Source organism: Monodelphis domestica, chromosome 1 (genome assembly GCF_027887165.1).
Source record: "Monodelphis domestica isolate mMonDom1 chromosome 1, mMonDom1.pri, whole genome shotgun sequence".
In the NCBI taxonomy this organism is placed as follows: domain Eukaryota; kingdom Metazoa; phylum Chordata; class Mammalia; order Didelphimorphia; family Didelphidae; genus Monodelphis; species Monodelphis domestica.
Genome location: NC_077227.1, coordinates 410,419,309 through 410,441,698, shown reverse-complemented (window position 1 = coordinate 410,441,698; position 22,390 = coordinate 410,419,309). Strand labels below are relative to the sequence as shown.

The 22,390-nt window shown below is 44.9% G+C and overlaps 1 protein-coding gene across 6 annotated transcripts; it reads right to left on the bottom strand.

Annotated features, from left to right (window-relative positions):
- Positions 1 to 730: 730 nt before the first annotated feature.
- On the bottom strand, positions 731 to 22,009 carry FAM110A (family with sequence similarity 110 member A). 6 transcript variants are annotated; one of them, XM_007474497.2, is made up of 3 exons: positions 7,031 to 8,419; positions 6,529 to 6,690; positions 731 to 3,066 (listed from the first exon to the last, which is right to left on the bottom strand). In XM_007474497.2, the coding sequence occupies exon 3, from the start codon at positions 2,896 to 2,898 to the stop codon at positions 1,873 to 1,875; it is 1,026 nt and encodes a 341-aa protein (XP_007474559.1). In that variant the 5' UTR covers positions 2,899 to 3,066; positions 6,529 to 6,690; positions 7,031 to 8,419; the 3' UTR covers positions 731 to 1,872. The 6 variants fall into 6 exon arrangements, with proteins under 6 accessions (XP_007474559.1, XP_056667962.1, XP_007474557.1 ...); XM_056811984.1 differs by lacking the exon at positions 7,031 to 8,419 and adding an exon at positions 6,787 to 6,986; XM_007474495.3 differs by lacking the exons at positions 6,529 to 6,690; positions 7,031 to 8,419 and adding an exon at positions 21,679 to 22,009.
- Between the last annotated feature and the right edge of the window lie 381 nt (positions 22,010 to 22,390).

The following is a 22,390-nucleotide window of genomic DNA, read 5'->3' as shown; positions in this document are numbered from 1 at the left end:
CTCCTTTCTCCCCTATCCTCCCTCAGATCCTTCCTCCTTTGTGAATTGGAGCAGGAGGTAAGAAGCTGCAGTCAGAAGAAGGTGGGGGAGGAGAAGCCCAAGTAAGTGGCCTTATAGATCATCTTATCTGAGGTTCACAAAAGCCTAAGTGGAACATGGATAGATTTCAAGACATCTGACAACTTCAATGGGAAGGGAAAACGCATCTTTAGTTTCACTAACCTTTAGTTTCCTTTGCAATTCTTTGTATTTTTTTTTAATACATTTAAGAAACTGACTCTGAGAAACAGGCCCTAGGTTCCACTGAGCTGCCAAAAAGGGAACCATGACACAAAAAAGGTTAGGAGCCCCTGATCAAGTCCAACTCCTTTTTTGCAGATGAGGAAACTGAGACCCAGAGAAAGGAAGTGATTTGCCCAAAGTCACAAAGGCAGAAAAGAAGCAAGGTCAAGACTCAGATGTAACCTCTGAAACTTCAAACCCCATGTTCTCTCTTCTATCCCATTCCATTCTATGCCAGGCTAGAATAAGCCTGAGGAAGACTCTGCCCTCCAAAAATCTCAGCTTATCTAGGGAAGTTAATGATTAGTGAAACCTTCAAAGCTTAGCTCTGTCCCCTTCCCCCCTCTTCCCCAACCTCCCTCCCCCAAAGCACACACAACCCAGGGCTAGGGCCTGGGTCCATACCTTAAGAACAGGAAACCAAAAACAGCAATTTCAGAATGAGACCTTTTTTCCAAACAAAACCACTCAGATTTATTAACAAAAAAGCAAACTCCAAAGAACAGCAGGGGTCCAGCCAGTGACATGGTGAAACTGGGTCCCCAAAGCTCAAGGGAAGAGGGATCAAGAGTCCAATTTCTTGGGAAATCTGCCCAGCAGAGTCAAGGTAGTAAGTATCTGGCTATGAATTCTTCTTCTCCCCCAACCCCCTCCCACCTCCAACACACAACACACACAGACACTCACTCACTCTCTTGGTGTGGCTTCAAAGGGGAGACATGCTGAAGACACCAGAACAGGTACCCTAGCACATACTAGGTGTGCTCCCTAAGCCTTAATTATGGGGGGAGATGAGAAATGAGGCCATCAGGGGAAAACAAGGAAAATTGATGATATCCAGCCTTTGCAACAGGTCCTTCCTATGCCAGACTGGTGGGCATCCTGGTGCCCAAGCTCTATAGATACACTCCCATGGTGAGGACTGGCTGCCCTAATTCCCACCCTCCTAAGGGCAACTGTCAGAGCATTAGCCTTAAAGTTTGTGCTGGGAAGACCTTGTGAGGACCTGGGACAAGTTAAGGGGGTGAGGGGGGAGTGAGAGGTTCCAGCCTTCTATGAGGAATTTGCAACACACACACACACACACACACACACATGTGTGTGTGTGTGTATACACATATATATCCTCTGGCTTCTTCCCTCCTCTCATTCAAACTCTATCCATCACTGGAAAGAATGAGCTTAACAGGGCTTCACATGGGTCTGATATCCCCAGGTTGGCTTCCTTTCTCCTTTCCCCACAAACCACTACTGGCTTCTTCCTCTGCCTCCCTGCAAGGAGGGGATCCCCACATACCACCACTACCACTTTCTGAATTGGTCAAAGTGTCTGCTTTCTATCAAGTCTACTGACAAGGGTCCAAGACCTCATCACTGCTGAAGATACTGGTCTCATGGAACCCAACATGCAAGAAATCTGTCCTAAGGTCCCTGGCTCACCAATCCTGGGCCAGATCTCCATCAGAATGTCTAATAACAACCCTGGAGCCAGGGGGTGATAGGGAGGGAGTGCATCATTATGGATATCAACAGTGATATCCACAAGGGGGCCCAGAGCATCCCTTCTCAGGAACACAAAGCTAGGGGCATTTAAACATTGGAGCTTCTTTGAGCTGCCTCATGAGCCTGCCTCAGTCCATACAGCCACTTGATGACACGGGCATTTCGCTCAATGACAGACACACCATAAGGGGTCCGCTCTCTGGCCCTGTCCTCAGCTGTGGCCTCACTGCGCTGGGAGCGAGTGCCCTCTGAGCTGCTGGTGCTGACGCTATGGAATTTAATGGAGACTATGTCCGAGCTGGCCCTGGCGAAGTGCTCCACGCCCAGGCCACGGGCTTCCTCTGGGTCTAGCCCACAGTAGTTAAAGAAGCGTTCAAGGTCAGCTGTGGCCCTGGAGAAGCGGTCACTCAGGTCTGACTTGGAGCGGTGTAGGTGGGTAAGACGTCGAGAACCTTCTTGGGGACTAGGGCCTGGTGAAGTGCCCAGGTTAGAGCAAGGGCTGGCAGGTGAGTTGGGTATGGCCTGAATTTGGGGCTCCCCAGTGGGCCGGACATCCACTCTGCGCACTGCTGCTATGCTAGGGGTTCGAAGAGGGGTAGAGAAGGAACCCTCAGAGGCAGGGCTCATCCGCTTCCCATCCCCCAGGGGCCTCCGACCTAGACCAGGTGAGGGTCCTGCCTTCCACTTGCGTTCTGGGGGAGGGCCATCAGGCAGGGGCGAAGGACTGTCACACAAGTTAATGAGATTGCTGAGGACATCCATGTTGAGGGAGGCCCGGGCCCCACATGCTTCTGCCCGGCGGCTACCCACTCCTGGAGATCGGCGGTTTGGTGTCAATATTGCTCTACGAACCCCAGGGCTGAACAGGGGTTGCTTCAAGAGTAGGGGTTTTATAGGCTCCTGGCGAGTGCTGACCACCCGTAAGCTCTTCACATACTTGGCCTTGTCTGCTTCCAGCCGCTCCACAGCACTCGGTTTCCGGACATTGCCTTCACCCTGATGTCGGAAGTAGCCAGGCCCCTTGGTAAGGATGCGGAAGGGCATGCTGGAGGCACAGGCCCCAGGTGCTACCTCCTTCAGGCTGCCAGCTGTGGGCAGAGTCTCCACGGGCATGACTGTCAGCTCTTGCCTTGTTAGCACCCCAAGGACCTGTGGAAGCTGAGGCTGAGTTCAAGCAGGGATCAGGAAGAAATCACATACCCTGAGCTGGTCTCTGGAGGGGGCTGGGGAGACTGCGACAGCTGGACGTCTAGGCTCCTGAGGCTGCTGGAGTCAAATCCTCTACAAGAAAAGGATGGGGGAAGACTGTGAGGTAGAGCTTCTGTCAGTGACTGTGGCTAGTGACCTGGCTCAGACAAAGGCACAAAGCTAGAGCATCTGAGCCAACATCACTCACTTCTGGCTACCCTAGCCACCCCCACTCCACCCCACCCTCCCAACACCCCTTGACTGCTAGAGCAATGAACTGAACTACTCCCACTAGCTCCCTTCCCTATTTCAAGGTATAGGCCCCACCCCTAGCTGGGATCCCCTCTCGCCAAACAGCCAATCAGCTTGTAGAAAGAAGTTTCAAACAGCCCCAAGACCTGCCCCCTCCACACATTCTTCACTCTCCCTGTGGACCGAGCAAAAATGGGAAAAGGAGAAAGAAAAGGAAGGGAGGGGGGAGGTAAAAAGAGGGAGGAGGGGGAGGGAGGAGACAGGGAGAGAGGAGGGACAGATGGAGGAGGGGTGGGGGAGGGGAGCTGAGAGAAGAGAGAATGGGATATGGGTTGAGACAGAGAAGGGAAGATGGAAAGACAAAGAGGGGGAATGAGACCCAAGAGAGAAGTAGAGGATGAGAGTGAAGAGGAGAGATGGGAAAGAAGCAGAGAGGAGGGAGATAGGAAAAATGAGGAAAAGGGGAGATGGAGAAATGGAGAGGGGATAAAGAAGAGAGAGAGGTAAGAGATGGGGAAAGAGATAGAGAAGGACCTAGGAGAAAGAGAAAAAAGGGGCATGGGGAAAGAGAGGGAATAAAAAGAAAAAGAAATGAGCAAGAGATCCAGGCACCAGAACCCTAGTTTGACTTTGGGAAAATCCTTACACCTTTCTGAGCCTCAGTTCTCCTCTGTAACAATAAACTGGTGGGATGAGGTGATCCTTAGGACTATATAATTCACTCCAGAAAGGGCTCTGGTCCTCTCTTTTTCCATATCTTTACTACAAAACTGGCATTGCCTGACCTTGAAAGGGATGCAATGGATAAATACTGGGACCCAAAAGTTCCCTTCTTATTGGATCACAGAATTCAGAACTAGACAAGATCTTGGACATCATCTAATATAACCCTCTTACTTTACAGATGAGGAAACTAAGGCCCAGAATAGTTTGGTATGTCCAAGGTTATATCTAGAATTTAAGTCCAATTAAAGAGAGAAATAGTATAGTTATGCATAGAGAACTTGCCTCAAAGCCAAAAGACTTGAATTCAAATCCAGCTTCTGCTAAATGCTAGCTATATGATCTCAGCCAAGCAAGTCATAAACCACTCAGTGTTCTGGGTAACTTTCCAGACTCTTAAGTTACAGAAAAGGTACAGAACAGAACTGGCAAAGATAATTCCGCACAGGGACATCCTTTTACCAATGAAATTATATGATCAGTTCTAATCCCCTAAAGCAAGGTCCTAGGTCCTCAACCCAGGTTCTCTGCTTCCAAAGCCAAAGCTGTCACCCTCTCCTCATGCCTGCCCTCTCACTCCCCACTTAGCTTCAGGCTCCATCTAATCAACATATACAGACTCCTACTCCAATGCCTTCAGGAGGAAGGAAGGCAGGACCAGGCAAAGGATCTGCCTCCTTTCCCTCCCAACTCCAAAGAACCAAAAATACCAGGGGATGTGATTCACACTAGGTCACACGGTCCACCCTAGGTCACACGGTACGTCAGTGGTGAAGAACCCACTGTATCTCTAGCACAAGGCTAAGCACATAGTAGGTGTTTAATAAATGCTTGTGAGATAAAACAAGAGAAGGGAACCTGAGGCTGAGAGAGAGGATACAATGCCACCTTCAGAACCAGGGAGAGGTATGTGGGTGGGGGCAGAAAGAATAGTTCTCTCCATCAATTGTCTCTCTGAGGGTCAGGAGACCCTTCATTCCTCTGGATCTCAAGTGGGATGAGAAACTGGAGTCCAAACCCCAAGACACTCTGCTTGGGTCTTACCTGAACTATCAGTCAGTCAGTCCTTAGTGTTCTGCCCTTTTACTTTTATTACTTTGTATTTACTCACTTCTGCCCCAGTACAATGGAAGTTTCTTCGAGGGCAGGGAATATTTGTTGTTTTCCTTTCTGTATATCTCCAGGGTCTGGGGAAGATGAGTGGCACAGTGGATAGTGCTGGACCTAGAGTTAGAAAGCCCTGAATTCAAATAAAATTTCAGAACACTTACTAGCTGTGTTACCCTGGGCAAGTCTCTTAACCCTGTTTGCCTCAGTTTTCTCATCTGTAAGATGAGCTGGAGTAGGAAATGTCAAACCAATAAAGAATCTTTGCCAAGAAAACCCCAAATGGGGTCACAGACTGAAATGACTCAACAACAAAAATCTCCAGGACCCAGCTCATTAAACTGAAGTGGACATGGGCTGGCTAGATCAAAGGAAGTCACCCTCCCCTCCTGGCAGTTCCATTCCCCTTCCTAAGTGACTAGCTACTTATAAGGGGCAGAAATGTGCCCTCCTCCCAACACTTGCTGGCTTCCCTTTCTTCTTTCCTCTTTTTTCCTGCCTAGGCCTTCAGAGTTCACACAGGCACCTCCCAGAGCTGGCTGGTAGGGGAGAGGCCTACAAACCAGTCAGACTCGTTGCATGGAAGAGCTCTCACTCCCTGGGAAGGAGGTCACAGATGCCAAGGGCTGCAGCACTCCACCCCCTGCAGATGGGCCAGCTGGGTTCTCATAATTCTGTCTCTCATTCTCATTATCTCGGGGATCCAAGCCCAGGGGATCCGGGAGATAATTGCACTTCACCCCAAATAAAGGGGACAACAACGATTCAAGCACTCCTGGCTAGGGGCTGCCTGAATAGGTGCCCAGAAGGGACAAGCCAAGGGGGAAAAAAAACCTCACCCTGGCCTCAAACTCAAGAAGCCTCTAGGCTAAGAGACTACCAAAATGGACTTCTGCTCCATCCTCTCTTAACCTTCCAAACTATCAGTTCTCTCTGAATCTTCAAGCACTCTAAGGATGTGATTAAATGGCATATGTAATTTATCTCGTTTTACAGACAAGGAAACTGAGCTCTGGAAGGTAAGGATGTTAGCCCTCTCCCAAGAGGCAGGGTACTGGGTAAGGGAAAGAACTCTAGACTAGAAATCAGAGCCTGGATTTGAGTCCTATCTCTTCTATTATTAGCTATATAGCTTTGGGCAAGCATCTTACCTCTCCAGACCTTGGTTTCTTCATCTACAAAATGGGAAGATTCTAAGGTTCCATTTAGCTCTCAATCCCATGATTCTATACGTCAAAGTTCACAATAAGGGAATTTGTTCAAAATTTGTCTCCATGCCCTGACTCCACCCCAAAGTCTAGCCAACAGCCAGTTGTAATGGGTTTTCAAATGATGCACCTAAATCTGCTGGCACAGCCCCAGTCAGTGACTCAGGGCAGGAAGGACAAATGGCAGATCAATGAAAAGTTCCCAGAACACAGTCCATGGTCCAGAACCTGGTCCTCTATCCAGAGGCACTCTCAACCAACCTACCTCTCCCTAAAGAGTCCTGGAGCTCCTAAAGGGTTCTGGGAGTCAGGTCCCACTGAGACCTGCAGTACATGTTATATAGTTCCTCATACACTCAGGATTAGAAGAGACCTCTTGCTGGGACGGTTTCAGTCTTGCCCCAGGTTCCTCCTTGTCTTCCAGAACCTACAAATTTAACAAAAGTCCCCTGGTTCAGCCTCTGACCAGCTCTTACTACCCAGAACCCAGCTTTCTCTCCTCTGCACAAATATATACACTCACGTAAATGGCCTCAGTTTTCCTCTTCAGCCTCTGCCTCTTATAAGGAATGAAATTCTTCTGGGGGACGGAGGAGTTAAAGAGAGCAGGAGAGGGAAGGAAGAAGTGTCTTCATCCTGAAACCTCAGGACGATTGCCACTAAGGCACTAGCAGTACCAGCCCATGGGAGTCTCACCAGTCCCCTAAGAAATATTTCTAGCACAAATACTCCCCCAAAACTCCCAAGTCCATTCTTCCAGGGCTCACCTGTGCCTCAATACCGCATACCCTCAGAAGTCAGCAACATCCCAGGTCTAAAGGCAGCCACATACTTGTCTGTGTTCTCTCCAGCAGCCAGCCCCTCCTCCGCTCTGCCCTGATCTGAGCTGGCTCCCCTCAAGCTCAGGTAACCCGCCTTTGCGCAACTTCCTGCCACCGTCCACGGGGAAGCTGAGCTGCCCAGGCCCAGGTGTTACCTGAGAAGGGACCAGGGAATGGGAGGAAGCCCCTGCTCCAGGTACAGCCCTGCCACAGAGTCCAGAAGGTTAAGGGAGGAGTTGAGGGCTTCAGGTAGCTAGCTGCAAGAGCCTGCAATCAGTTATGACCCAGGCATGGGGGAAAGCCCACAAAGGGCGGGGATATCTGAGCACTCAGGTCCCAGCTCCACCTCCAGGAGTGCCCCAGAAACTACAACACAAGGGAGCCTGAGTCTGGGGATAGGCTTATGATCCATGATCCAAGTAGGATGGATGGCCATTTGGAACACTGAAGGTCAGAGCTGGGAGGGAACCCTAGAACAAAATATTAGAGCAGAAGGGGTACCCTAGAGTTAGAATCAGGAGACAGGCTCTAGTTTCAGCTCTTCTGTTTCTCTAGAAGACCTTAGACAAGTTACATCCCCACTCTGAGCCTCAGTTTACAGCTCAAAAAAACAAAAAAATCTTACTTGCACCACCTATCTACCTCACAAGTCTGTTGGGAAGGAAATACTTTGTAAAGTTGTTATAAACCTCAGAAAGTGAAGCAGAGAAGTTGAGTGACTGTCCACCAAGGATACTTTAGAGGGGGATTCCATTTCAGGGAAAAGGTGACATAAGGTAATTTCTAAGGCCCCTTCCAGCTCTGGAATTCTGAGATCTAGTCTCCCTATTCTAATCCACCATCTGTTTGGGCAGAGAGGGGGTCCCCACCCTCTTTCAAGAGGGCAAAGAGTATTTTGCCCTTGCATTTATAGTAGGATGCCTTCCCTCCACCCACTCAGCCTTAATCAAAGCTTGATGATTGGCTGATGCATTGATTTCCCCCCTCTGCCACCTCAATGACCTGCTCTGCTTCAGCTTGTCCAGAGGGGAGGGAGGGGGCCCATGTTTAGGGAAGAGGGAGGGAAAGAGAACAGGACACAGGGATGATGAAGATAGGGAGGGATGTAAATAATAAATAATAGCTCCCATTTCACATATAATACTGCTATTGTTTCCTGCCCTTCTCCACATTATAATTAGTTTTATTAGCTCACATTTCCATATCAATTTAAGGTTTATGAAGCGAAGTTGGGAAGGCAACATTAACCCATTTTCAATTTGTGAACTTGAGGTTCAAAAAGGCATAGGGAATTGTCCAGGATTACAGTGAGGGAATAGCTGAACCAAGACTCAAATTCTCTGATTTGCAAGTCTAGTGTTCTTTCAAATAATTCTCTACAGAGCAGAACCATGTCTATGAATCCTAACAATGTCACTGAAGCAAAGAAGCTTCCCAGCCGGATCTACCCCCTCATTCTCCTCCCTCTCCAGCCAAGCACAAGTCCTGAGAGAATAATGGAACAAGGGGTGCCAGAAAAGAACCCAAACCCACATCCCTATCTCCATCCCTAGGGGCCAGACCCTAGGCCAGCTACCCAGGAAAACAGGGGGGAGATGACTCACAAAGGATGTGCCTCTCTCATCCCCCCTACTATGAGTCAGCCCTGAATTGATCACCAACCTGCCCACCCACTCCCAAGGCATGGATGGGGTCACCCTGAAACTTGAGCTGCTGGGTTTTTCCAACCAAAAGGTTCTGAGAGGAAATCGATCCATATCTTGCCCTCCTCTCCTGCCCTCTCCAAGCAAAATCCCCTTCACCATTAGCTCACAAGCCAACAGAGAGAGTGAACAGGGCATTGTAAAGAAGGGAAAAAATGGATTAGGAATGTAAGGGTCTTGAGTTCTCTGGGGTCTTGTACACAAATAGCATAATCTTGGGCAAATAATTTCATCCCTCTGAAACTCTGTGTCCTCATTTGTAAAATGGAGACAATAATGTTTACACTCCTTCCTTCATTTAAAATGTTTACAGATGGGGCAGCTGGATGACCCAGTGGATTGAGAGCCAGGCCCAGACATGGGAGGTCCTGGGTTCAAATCTGAATTCAGACACTTTCTAGTTATGTGACTCTGGGCAAGATACTTAACCCCAATTGCCTAGCCCTTACCACTCTTCTGCCTTTGAAACAATACACAGCACTAATTTTAAGACAGAAGGTAAGAGTTTAAAAAAAAATGTTTACAGAAATAGGAGTCATTTCAGGAGCCCAAGGCAGGGACAATTCTCTAGTAAAATCATTTGGTGGGTGGACCTTCCTCCTAGATGCCAATTTCACAGTATAAGCCCCCAATAAATAGCTAGAGCTTCCTTTACTTATCCCTCAACAACTTGGTGAGCCCAGAATTTACAAAATCTTTAGAATCACAGGCTTTAAAAGAGAAAGGATACTGGCTAAGAGACAGAAAGGAGGATCAGTGGAACAGACTTGGGGTAAGTGACCTCAGCAAGACAGTCTATGATAAGCCCAAAGATCCCAACTTTTGAGTCCAAAACCCACTATTTGATAAAAATTGCTGGGAAAATTGGAAGACAGTATGGGAGTGATTAGGTTTGGATCAACATCTCAAACCCTACACCAAGATAAACTCAGAATGGGTAAATGACTTGAATATAAAGAAGGCAACTATAAGCAAATTAGGTGAACACAGAATAGTATACATGTCAGATCTTCGGGAAAGGAAAGACTTTAAAACCAAGCAAGACTTAGAAAAAGTCACAAAATGTAAAATCAATCATTTTGATTACATCAAATTAAAAAGGTTTTGTACAAACAAAACCAATGCAACCAAAATTAGAAGGGAAGCAAAAATTGGGAAACAATCTTCATAACAAAAAACTCTGACAAAGGTCTAATTACTCAAATTTATAAAGAGCTAAATCAGTTGTACAAAAAATCAAGCCATTCTCCAGTTGATAAATGGGCAAAGGACATGAATAGGCAATTTCTAGTTAAAGAAATCAAAACTATTAATAAGCACATGAAAAAGTCTTCTAAATCTCTTATAATCAGAGAGATACAAATCAAAACAACTCTGAGGTATCACCTCACACCTAGCAGATTGGCTAACCTGACAGTAATGGAAAATAAGGAATGCTGGAGGGGATGTGGCAAAGTCGGGACATTAAGGCATTGCTGGTGGAGTTGTGAATTGATCCAACCATTCTGGAGGGCAATTTGGAACTATGCCCAAAGGGCGATAAAAGAAAGTCTCTACCCTTTGATCCAGCCATAGCAGTGCTGGGTTTGTACCCCAAAGAGATAATAAGGAAAAAGACATGTACAAAAATATTCATAGCTGTGCTCTTTGTGGTGGCAAAAAATTGGAAAATATGGGGATGCCCTTCAATTGGGGAATGGCTGAACAAATTGTGGAATATGTTGGTGATGGAATACTATTGTGCAAAAAGGAATAATAAAGTGGAGGAAGTCCATGGGAACTGGAACAACCTCCAGGAATTGATGCAGAGCAAAAGGAGCAGAAACAGGAGAACATTGTACACAGAGACTGATACACTGTGGTACAATCGAATGTAATGGACTTCTCCATTGGTGGCAATGTAGTGATCCTGAACAACTTGGAGGAATATACAAGAAAAACCACTATCAACATTCAGTGGAAAAATTGTGGGAGTAGAAACAACTGTTTGAATACATGGGTCTATGGGCTATGGCTGGGGATGTAGACTCTAAATGAACAACCTAATGCAAACAGCAACAACATGGAAATAGGTTCTGATCAAGGACACACGTAATACCCAATGAAATTGCGAGTTGGCTACAGGAAGGGTGGGGGGGAAGAGAGGGAGGAAAATAATGTGATTCTTGTAACCAAGGAATAATGTTCTAAATTGACTAAATAAATTAATTTTAAAAATAATTTAAAAATTTAAAAAAGAGAAAGGAACTTTGGGGTACATCTAGTCCAATCCCTTCATCTTCCAGATGATGAAACTGACTCACAGAAGTCAAGCCTTGCCCAAGGTTATCTAGGCTATAAGTAACAGAGCTGGGATTGAAAACCAGGTCCTCTAATTTCAAACCCAGGATTCTTTTGGCTTTACCCTGCTTTAGAAAGCATGTTTATATTTCTAGCCTGATCTACCCCCAAGGGAATAAAGTGAGAATCCTTTTAGTTCAAAATTTATAAGTAGGAAATAGCCAGGTATAAATAGAAAAAGACTTGTGCTAGAAATAGGGAATCTAATATCTAGTTCCAGCTCTAACTCATGATCCCAGTCGAGTCACTTACCGAGTCTAATGTAATAAGGAGAAAGAGCTTGGAACCTAGAAAGACATAAATTCAAATTCTGCCTCTGACATTTCATAGATGAATCACTTCACCTGTGCCTCAGTTTCCTCAGATGTGAAATGCAATAGTAATACTTGCAGTACAGTGCTTAGAACAATGGACTTGAAATCCAGAAGACCTGGTATCTATCTCTGACAGCTGGGTCACCCTTGGTAAACTCATTGAACTTCTGTGGGCCTCAGCTTTCTTATCTATAAAATAAAAAGATTAGACTAAATGACCTCTGAGGTCCTATAATTAAGATCATTGGCCAGCTCTGAAGTCACATTTGCTTTGCAAATTTTGAAGCATGTATCAATGTCAGCTATGGTGATTATTCTCTCCTTACACTCAACAGTTTCCAAGATCCATTCCAGCCTCACATCCTACCTTCTAAGGTAGTGCACTAACTACCTTTTGAAGTATTTCCTAAACTACAGCTACCTGCCCCATCCTGTGCTGTAGAGATACAGAGATAAATAAAATGGATTCCCAGTTTTCAGGACTCAAGTTAGAGGAACAAGAGTCCCATATATCAAAGAGAGGTTAGTAGGACACAGGAGATGGTATTCCACTGTGTCTTGGGTGCCTCTGGACTTTGCTTCCAGTGGGCAAACAATGTTTCGGCAAACATTTACTGAGTACCTGCTCTGGGCAGGAGGTAGGATACAGGAGAGAAAGTGGAGTCTAATGAAAGAGAAAAATTACATACAAGTAAAGATCACTAACAAGGCCACGTTATCTAGGGTTAGTATCTTATAGAACAGGAAAAAGAGTCATCCTTCTTATTCAGTTAACTCCATCCAGTGACTCCCTATCATCTCCAGGATCAAAGATAAAATCCTCTGACTTAGAATGTCCTTTTAAACTTGATCCTTTCCTACCTTTCCAGTTTTCTTACTCCTGACTCTTCTCCACATACTCTACAGTCCAGTGACTCAGTCTCCTTACTAAATTCCTAGCACAAGACACTCTATCTCCTAACTACAAACATGTTCACCGGCAGTCTCCCTTATCAGCTTCCCTGGCTTCCTTCAGGTCTCAAATAAAATCCTTCTACAAGAAGCCTTTCTTAGGCCTTCTTAATTTTTATCCTTTCCTTCTGCTTTATCTTGTCAATGACTTATTTGTACGTTGTCCCCCTCTATTAGACTGTGAGTGCCTGGAAACAGGGAGTGTTGACTTTTCTTTGTATTCCCAAAGCTTGGCTGACACATAGTAGGTACTTAATAAATGCTAAATGACTGCATGACTGGCTATAGACAGAGAAGAGTTCAATCCCTAGATAGGATTTAAGCTAGACCCTGATAAGACTGAAGGAGAGAAGTCAAGAATGTACAGTCACTTGATCATAGGATCCATGAGAGGAACTCAAGAAAGTCTAGTCCAATCTCTTCCTTTTATAGATATAGAAACTTTTGAGACCTGAGAAGTAACCAACATCCTATGTCACACAGTAAAGGATAAGGGAATTTGTTTCTGGGATTCTATGGACAAGAAGCAGCCCCAACTGGCTGGGGCAGAAAATGCATGCTGGAGACTGATGCAGGATAAGACTGGAAGAGTAGCTTGGGGCCAGAATGTGGAGACTCTCAAACACCAGCTGTGCTGAAGACTCAGAAACCAATGAAGGTGTTTATCTGAGAACTATCCCTTTCAAGTTCCAACATGTATCTCTGCTTTCCTGGGATATGTGATGCAATGGAGAAAGCCCTAGACTGGATATCAGGAAACTTAGATTTTCATCCGGTCTCTACCACTGACTCACCTGAGTGATCTTAGGCAAATCATTTCCCCTCTCTATGCCTCAATATCCTTCCCTATCAAAAGATACTGAACTTAGGTGGGCTGGGCAGGGGAGGTAAGGTCCACAAACCCCAATACCATTCCAATCCATCTCTGCCATCCTCCTTGATGGAGAATCCCTATTTGGCAGATGAGGATACTGAGGTAGTCCCAAAGCCAAAATTCCAATCCAGGTTACCTGATTCCTAGCCTAATTCCAAATCTATAGATATTTGTTTCCCCTGGACTGGGACTGAGGGAGGGACAAGGTAGAATTCCCCAGAAGAATTTCCTCCTGGGTACTGGATGACACACTGATGATACACTGATGAAATCAAAACAGTCTAGGGAATTCTACAAGTGGATCCACCCTCCAAGGTTGCCTCCTCTGCTCTCTGCACCCTTCCTGACGCTGGGGTGACTAGCCTATGCCCCTGATCTGTGATAGTTAAAGATCCTTAAAGTGAAACCTAGCCCAGGTGTCAAAAGATCTGGGTTTGAGTTCTAATTGTTACTGACTTCCCCTTTCTGAGCCTGAGCTTCCCCATCTGACAAATGGGGGAGGTTGTCCTCCATAAGACAATCTCTAAGATGCCTTTTGGCTCTAATGGGCTACAGTTTAAAAGGCAGAGAAGAGGAATGAAAAAACCCAAGAGTTGATTAAAGAGATCTGGATTTGAATCCTAAAAGCTGTAAGAATCTGTCAGTCACTTAACATCTTAGAACCTCAGTTTCTTCATTGGTTTAAAAAAATATATATATATATACACATATATAGCTTTGATCATAGAGCTGAAAAGGACCTTTGAAACCATCTGATCCATGTCCTTCATTAGGGCTCTAAGGACCTGGAGAAATTGATTGACTTTGTCTCTGATTTGAACTTATTTTTTTTTAACCCTTTAAAAAACATAGAAATAGGTTTTGAACAATGACACATGTATAATCCAGTGGAATTGCTTGTCAGCTCTGGGAGTGGGGAAGGAAGAGGAGAGGAAAAAATCATGAATCATGTAACCATGGAAAAATATTCTAAATTAAAAACCCAACAGTTTAGCTTCCATCTTAGAATCAATCGCGTGTATTAGTTCCAAGGCAAAAGAGTGGTACGGGCTAGGCAATGGGGGTTAAGTGACTTGCCCAGGGTCACATAGCTGGGAAGTGTCTAAGGTCAGATTTGAACCTAGGACCTCTATCTCTAGGCCCAGCTTTCAATCCACTGAGCTACCCAGCTGCCCCTCTGGAAAAAGCTTCTTGCAGAAGATGGGATTTTGTCTTGAACCTGAAGGAAGGTAGGGGAAATAAAGAGGGAGAGAATTCTAGGCATGGAGGTCAACTAGTAAAAATATTTGTAGTTGGGGTATGGAGAATTTTGTGCTAGGAACAACAAAGAAGCCAATGTCACTGGAGCACAGTATGTGGAGCAGGGAGAAGGAAGAGGTAAGAAGACTTAAAAGGTAGAAAGGGATCAAGTTTGAAGATCTTTAAAAGCCAAATAGGATTTTTATGTTTGTTAGTGAGATGAAGTTGTATTTTGGACACGGTGAATATTAGATTTCTAGGATATCCAGATAGAAATGTATATAGCAGGCAGTTGGCAATACAAGACTGAAGTACAGGCAGAGATGAGGTCTAGATGTGTATATTGGGACCAAAATACAGAGAAATAATTGGAACTAATAGTAGTTAAAGAAATCAACAAAGAAGAGAATGAATTAGAGCAGAGATCCAAGATAGGGTCTTAGCGGACACATACATTTAGCAGGCAGAAGGCAGAGGATGTTCTAATGAAGGACACTGAGAAGGAATTATAAAGGTAAGAGGAAAACCAAGAAAGAACACTGTCCCTGAGAAGAAAGAACACTGTCCTCAGTGAATAGAGAGCCAGGCCTGGAGATGGGAGGTCTCCAATTCAGATTTGGCCTTACACACTTTCTATCTGTATTACCCAAATCACTTAACTTCAACTGCCTAGCCCAGTGATGATGAACTTTTTAGACATGGAGTTCTGGCCCCTGCTCCCACCCCACCCCAGAGACCACATGCTCTGCTCCCCTACCTCCCTACCCTACATAAGGGAGAGAGAAAGCTCTCCCATTGGGCTGCTGGTTAGAGGAGTGGGTGAAGTGAGGAATGCCCTTAGAGAATATAGAAAATACAGTCCACTCCCCTCCAGCTCTGCCACCTGTGAGCTACCTACCTTACCCTTTGTGTGGTCCCACTGGCTGCTGGACAGATTGGCAGGGGGGATGTGAAAATATGTCAGGTATGGTAGAGAGGGGGAAGGGAGCAGCTCTGCCTAAGTCCCTCTACCTTTCTAGTAAAGGGGCGGGGGGTGTCTGAACCCCACAGAGAGTACTCCGTGTGCCATCTTTGGCATTTTTTTGCTACCACTGGCCTAGCCCTTAGTGCTCTTCTGCCTTGGAACTGATACTTGGTATTGAATCTAAGACAGAAGGTGAGGGTTTAAAAAAAAAAAAGAGAGATTGTGAGTCCTAGGTTACTGAAGAATGTATTCAAGCAGAAGTTAGAAGCCCAATTATACAGGGTACAATAGAAGGAATTCATGATCTGAGCAAGAGTTGGACTAGAGGATATTCTAATGTAAGACAAAACAATATTCTAATGTAGGGCAATTTTAAGGTTCTCTTCAGTTCTATCTGGCAAACCTTTAAGTGCCTATTATGTTCTGGGCAGGTTGCTGAGCTCTGTCGATAGAAAGATGAAGAGAATACAATTCCTGCTCCCTCAGGAAGTGGAGGATGTGACATATAAAGGGATAAATATAACACAAAATAGGGAGGCTAAGAGCAATGTAAGTATCCTCCAAAGTGCTTTAAGATAAATTTAGGAGTAGGAGGAACTTGCATTTTGTCAAAACAGTGAAGTGGAAGTGCTCAAATTCGAACCCAGGGCTTCTGACTCTAAATCTAGCTTCTTTTCAACATGTTGCTTCAATTATTTTTTTAGTTGTATCTTTGTGACTCCATTTGGGATTTTCTTGGTAAGGATCTTGAAGTAGATTGCCATTTCCTTCTCCATCTCATTTTACAGATGAGAAAACTGAGGCCAATAGGGTGAAGTGACTTGCCCAGGATTACACAGCTACTAAGTATCTGAAGCCTGATTTTAACTCAGGAAAAAGAGACTTCCTGACTTCAGACCCAGTGCTCTATCCTTTGTACCAAATAACTGCCCAATATAACCTCCTCTTTTAAACTGCCAATGATGGGAAACTTGCTGCCTCATACAGTTGCTCATTTCCATTGAGGGACAACTATTGCCCAAGAATTTTTACTTTATATTGAGCTGAAATCTATCTCTCTGTAACCTTGGTTAATCCAAATCTTCTCCTTGGTCTTAGTTCTGCCATGCAGAACAAGTCAGCTGTGATGAACCAGACTGGCTTGGGTCCTGCCCTATCAGGCTGAAACATGCAAAGGGGGATCAGGTGAGGCTCCAGAAATATCACTGGGGCCAGCAGACTCTGCAGTGGTGCCTGAGGGGCTGCTTGGGTCTGGGGCCATTTCAGTGAGGCAACAGCTGGCTTGAAATGGATATGACCTTGCCAGTTTGTTTCTTCCCCAGGCTTCCTGGGCAGCAGGGCCCTGCTGATTCCTGGTTTAGCCAGGAGAAAAGAGGGGGCAATGGGAAGGGGAAAACTATCTGACCTTGATGCTTCTCTAGTGAGGGCTGGGTTACCCTTACTGAAAAAGAAAACAGCAACTGGTAGGAAGAGTTAGGTAGGAGGAAAACTGTCTTAACTATAAAAAGCCCCAGATGCCCCGCCCAAGACTTTACAAGAGACTAGGGGACTTAAAAAAAAAAGGGAAAAAAACCTAATGTATTTATTATACATTGTTTTGACACAACAGATACTTCCCAACCAACACAATACAAATCTCCTCTCTTTCTACTCTACCTCTTCCCAAGTATATTTCTCCAAAAAAAAGTTAAGTCAAAAAAATCACTGAGGTTTAGAACTGGAGTTAAAGGGCTGTGCCCATATGTCTAATTGAGAAAGGTCTGAGGTGGCTATTTTTTCTCAGAATCAGAGCACAGTATGGGTGAAGTCTAAGTCTCAGGTCTCAAAGAGTGGCGAAGCTTGCTCTATCTAGTCAGCTGGCCTTCTGATGAGGGTGCCCTTGGGGTCAATGAAGGGTAGAGGGCAAGAGTGCCAATTTTCTGTGGTAAATTCATTCCCAGTACTGCGAAAGGAGCCTTTTATGACTGGTAGTCACAGAATGCTGATGATTAATAATATTTCCTATTTTTAATAATAATATCTAGCATTTATATAGCTCTTTAAGGTTTACAGTGTGCATTGCATATGTTTTCATTTGGTCCTCACAGTAACCCTGTGAGGTAGTTGCTATTGTTGCCCCCATCTTACACAGATTTGAGGAAACTGAGGCTGGGAGAGATTAAGTGACTTATCCAGAGTCTTACACTAAGTAGCTAAGGCAGGATTTGTACTCAGATCTTCCTGATTCCAAGTACACCACCAAGAAGAGGGAAGAGGAGGGGAATGACCATCTATAGTACCTACTATGTGTCAGGCACTGTGCTAAGTGATTTTTGCAACTATGATCTCATTTGATCCTCACAACCCTGTGAATTAAGTGTTATTAATATCCCCTATTTTGCAATTGGGGAAACTGAGGGAAACAGGATAAATGCTTTGCCCAGGGTTACACAGCTAGTTAGTATCTGAAGTTGGTTTTGAAATTGGGTTTTCCTGATTCCAGGCCCAGCGCTCTATTCCTTTGCACCACCAATTCCCTCTTAAGAAGGTTATTTATGAATTAGTAAATTCCTGCAGGGCAGAGACTTTTTCACTTGTTTCTGTATCCCTAGAACTTAGCACAGTAATTAGGGAACAAGTAACTAAATCAGTGATGATTTAGTTACAGTGATGATCAGTGACCTTTTGAGCTTTGTGTGTCAAAATTCACCCAAAATACCAAGCATAACTTGGGTGGTGTGTCACTTCAAGAAAAAAATTACCTTCTCAGCATGCGGCCCCATACTTCTCTGTATGTGGCTGGATGTCATAGAAAATGCCTAGGAGTGTCAGTGCTGACATGTGTGTCATAGGTTCGCCATCATGGAACTAAATTAGTAAATGCTTTTTCACTTATTACTAAATAGAGTAGCTGCTTAAGGCAAAGCGAATTTAAGTGTCTTGTTCTGGGATAAATGGACAAGTAAGTGTTATAGGAAGAATTTAAATCCTAAAGCCTAGAATGATGCCCACTCTACTAAAAAGTTATATGCAATGTTTTAAAAGTTCAAATCAGGGGGGCAGCTGAGTAGCTGAGTGGATTGAGAGCCAGGCCTAGAGATAGAAGGTCCTATGTTCAAATCTAGCCTCAGACACTTCCTAGCTATGTGACCTTGGACAAGTCACTTAACCCCCATTGCCTACTCTTCTTCCTTGGAACTAATACACATGATTGATTCTAAGACGGAAGCTAAACTGTTGGTTTTTAAGAATATTTTTCCATGGTTCCATGATTCATGATTTTTCCCACCCCTCTTCCTTCCCCATTCCCAGAGCTGACAAGCAATTCCACTAGATTATATATGTATCATTGTTCAAAACCTATTTCTATATTATTCATATTTGCAGTAGAGTGATCTTTTAACATCAAAACCCTAATCACATCCCCACTGAACCATGTGATTGGTCATATGTTTTTCTTCTGCATTTCTGCTCCCACAGTTCTTTCTCTGGATGTGGATAGTGTTCTTTCTCATAAATCCCTCAGAATTGTCTTGGATCATTGCATTGCTGCTAGTAGAGACCATATGTTCAATTATGCCATAGTGTATCCGCCTCTATGTACAATGTTCTCCTGGTTCTGCTCCTTTCACTCTGCATCAATTCCTGGAGGTAGTTCCAGTTCACATGCCATTCCTCCAGTTCATTATTCCTTTGGGCACAATAGGATTCCATCACCATCATATACCACAATTTGTTCAGCCATTCCCCAACTGAAGGGCAACTTCTCATTTTCCAATTTTTTGCCACCACAAAGGGCACAACTATGAATATTTTTGTACAAATATTTTTCCTTATTATCTCTTTGGGGTACAAACCAGCAGTGGTATGGCTGAATCAAAGGGCAGACAGTCTTTTATCGCCCTTTGGGCATAATTCCAAATTGCCCTCCAGAATGGTTAAGTTTTTCTTTTTAATTAAATTTTAAAAAGAAGCTTCTAGGTTTCCTTAATCTTAGTGCCTTCCTTCTAAGACTACCCTCTCCCTCAATTTATTATGTCTATAACTTCTATACACAACTGTTTATACGTAGTCTCTCCCATTAGGCTCCTTGAGAGCTGAGGCTTTTTCTATCTTTCTTTGTACCTCCAAAATTTAGAACAGTGTCTGGCACATAGTAAGTACTTAATAAACACTAGTTTATATGACTTTAGTTGTTGATAATACTACTTGTCTATCCTGCCATAATTCTGAAGTCATTCTTGACCCTCTATCCTTTTCCAACTCACATATGCATTAAGTTGCCAAGTTTTGCTGAAATTATCTCCACTGCTTCTCACATGTTTTCTTCTCTCTATTCACATAGTTTCCATCCAAGTTCTGCCCCTCATGAATTCTCCCCGGGGAACTGCTACAATTGCCTCTCCCTAATTCCCTAGATCTAGCCTCTTCCTGCTACAATCCATCCCTCCACAACTGTCAAATTGATATTCCTAATAAAAGTCCTATTTACATCAGCTCCATCTTCAAAAATCTTCAATGATTCCTTCCTCCCTCTAGGTTAAAATACAAAATCTTTTAACCAAGTATTTAAAGACATCCACAAGGTGGTCTCCAAATCTTCCTTCCCCAAACATGACATTCTATCCTCCTCAGCATCCTGGAACATGTTTTCCCCTCCAATAGGAATGTAATGAACACCCTCTTCTCCTCTGCATAGCAGAACCCCACCTTCCTTCAAAGCACAGCCCAGACCCCACTTTGATACATAAGGTATATTCTTGTAATTACTTTGCATCAATTTGTATAGATTTGCATTTACAGGTCTGAATACAATATATGTTGTGTCCTCCCTGTGGAATGTAAGCTCCTAGATAGAAACTTTGCATCTTTGTATCCCTAGTGCTTTAATACATAGCCATAAGGTAGCAGAGGGGGCTATTTCATTAGTCCAGGGCTAAGGGGAGACAGCTCCCATCAGCTGAGCAATTCTACTAGCCCCTAAGCCATTTCACCAGCCTATGCTGTTATACTGACTTAAAAATTTCTTTAAATAAAATTCTTTTATACTTCTGGATTGAACAGAGCTTAGAGCCTCCCATTCTTGGGGTGAGATTCTGATACAAACTTCAGTGTGTTTTCCCACAACAATAACAGTGCTTCACACATAATAACAATAACAGTTAGCATTTATATAGGGCTCACTCCCTAACAGGAGCTGTGCTAAAGGATTTACAGTTATCATCTCATTTGATCTTCACAACCACCTTTGGAGAGAAATGCTATTATTATCCCAATTTTACAGATGAGGAAAAGTGTGGCAAAAAAAAAGGTTAACTAACTTGCTCTGTATCCCACAACTAGAAAGCATCTGAGGTCACATTTGAACTTAGATTTTCCTAGATCCAGGGCTAGCCTTCTATTCATTGTGCCACCTAACTGCCCCCAAGTAATAACAGCCACTTCATAACTGTGCATTACCTGAAGGTTGCCCAATCTATTCCCTTGGGAGTCTCTTTAAATGTTAGGAGGGGGCAGCTGGGTAGCTCAGTGGATTGAGAGCCAGGCCTAGAGACAGGAGGTCCTAGATTCAAATATGACCCCAAATACTTTCCAGCTGTTTGACCCTCGGCATGTCACTTAACCCCCACTGCCTAGCCCTTACCGTTCTTCTGCCTCTTTAATGAGTAAACGAATGAATGAATAAATAAATGTTAGGAATCTCTTCCTTACATCGAGGCAAAATTGATCTACCTACAACCCACCCCTGTACCCTACTAAACCACCTCTGGGCAGGCTGACTCCATCACCAGGAAGCCAACTGAGTGGGCCTTTTGCCCGATGCACGCTCCTTTCTTGGAAATTGTGGATTACTTTCAAGAACCCCTTACCAATAAGTCGGGGGAGAGGGGGGAAGAAAACATGCGGCTAGTGACCGTTCCTCTAGCAAGTGGGAGAGCACAGGCACGCCAAAGAGGGAGGGGTATCCTACCGCCACACAAGGTTGGGCACCAACATATATCTAGTTATACGTGTGGCCCCAATTAGGGGAGAGAAGGGATGCTCTCGGATCAGCTGGCCCTAGCCCGAGCCTGACCCCACCCCCTCTCTGAGACGAAGGGAGATGGAGGGACCAGCTCATTGTCATCGACCAAGCGAAAAGAGGCAGAGATGGTAAGGGAACGAGGCCCTACCCCGCGCTGACGACCCGTGCTCCCTCGAATAAATCTGGACCAAGGCCCGATACTCACGTGCCCACCAGCAGACCGCCAGTCGCTATGCCCTCGGGAGGTAGTAGCTCTCCCGCCGCTCCCACAACACGAACACCGGAACCGCCCCGCCCCCCGACGCAGTCCCGGGATCCCTACGGAGAACGGCCTCTCCCAACGTCTCCAAGTCACAGGCGAGGGGGCGGAGAGTGGATCAGCTCTTCCTTCCTTCTGGGGTGCTGGGGCCTGCTCAGTGTCACCTTTCTCTCCTATGAGACTATGACTAAAGTCCAGTTTATCGTCTTTATTTCTTTTGCAGGACCTCCAAGATCTCTCGGGCAGGAAGACAGGAGAAAAGACTCACTCGGAGGTCCGAGCTTCCCTCTACTGTGAACGGAATGGTTCACCCCGGATACACCGATTGGTTCCTGGATTCCCTTCGAATTGCGCGCTGCCTGCGTTGCTAAGCAACTGTTGGAGAGTCTTTGCTCTATGAATGAAGAGCGGAATCCATTGGTTCCTTTGCTGTCTGCCGGTCCTAAACGACCTCCTCCCGTCTGTCCTCGGCCCCTGGGTTCCTAGCCCTCCACGCCCATTGTCGTTTTCTACCTCCTTCACTAACTAACGGAAGAAGCCGCATGAAACCACTTCCGCTACCTTCCATTGTTAGCATCTCCATTATCGTGCACAGTTAATTTACATGTGATGTTGTACCGGGCACTATGCTAAGCACTTTACAATTACTATTATTTGA

Excerpts from the sequence above, each read along its gene's own strand:
- FAM110A (XM_007474495.3), bottom strand. The coding sequence starts at position 2,898 with ATGCCCGTGGAGACTCTGCCCACAGCTGGCAGCCTGAAGGAGGTAGCA.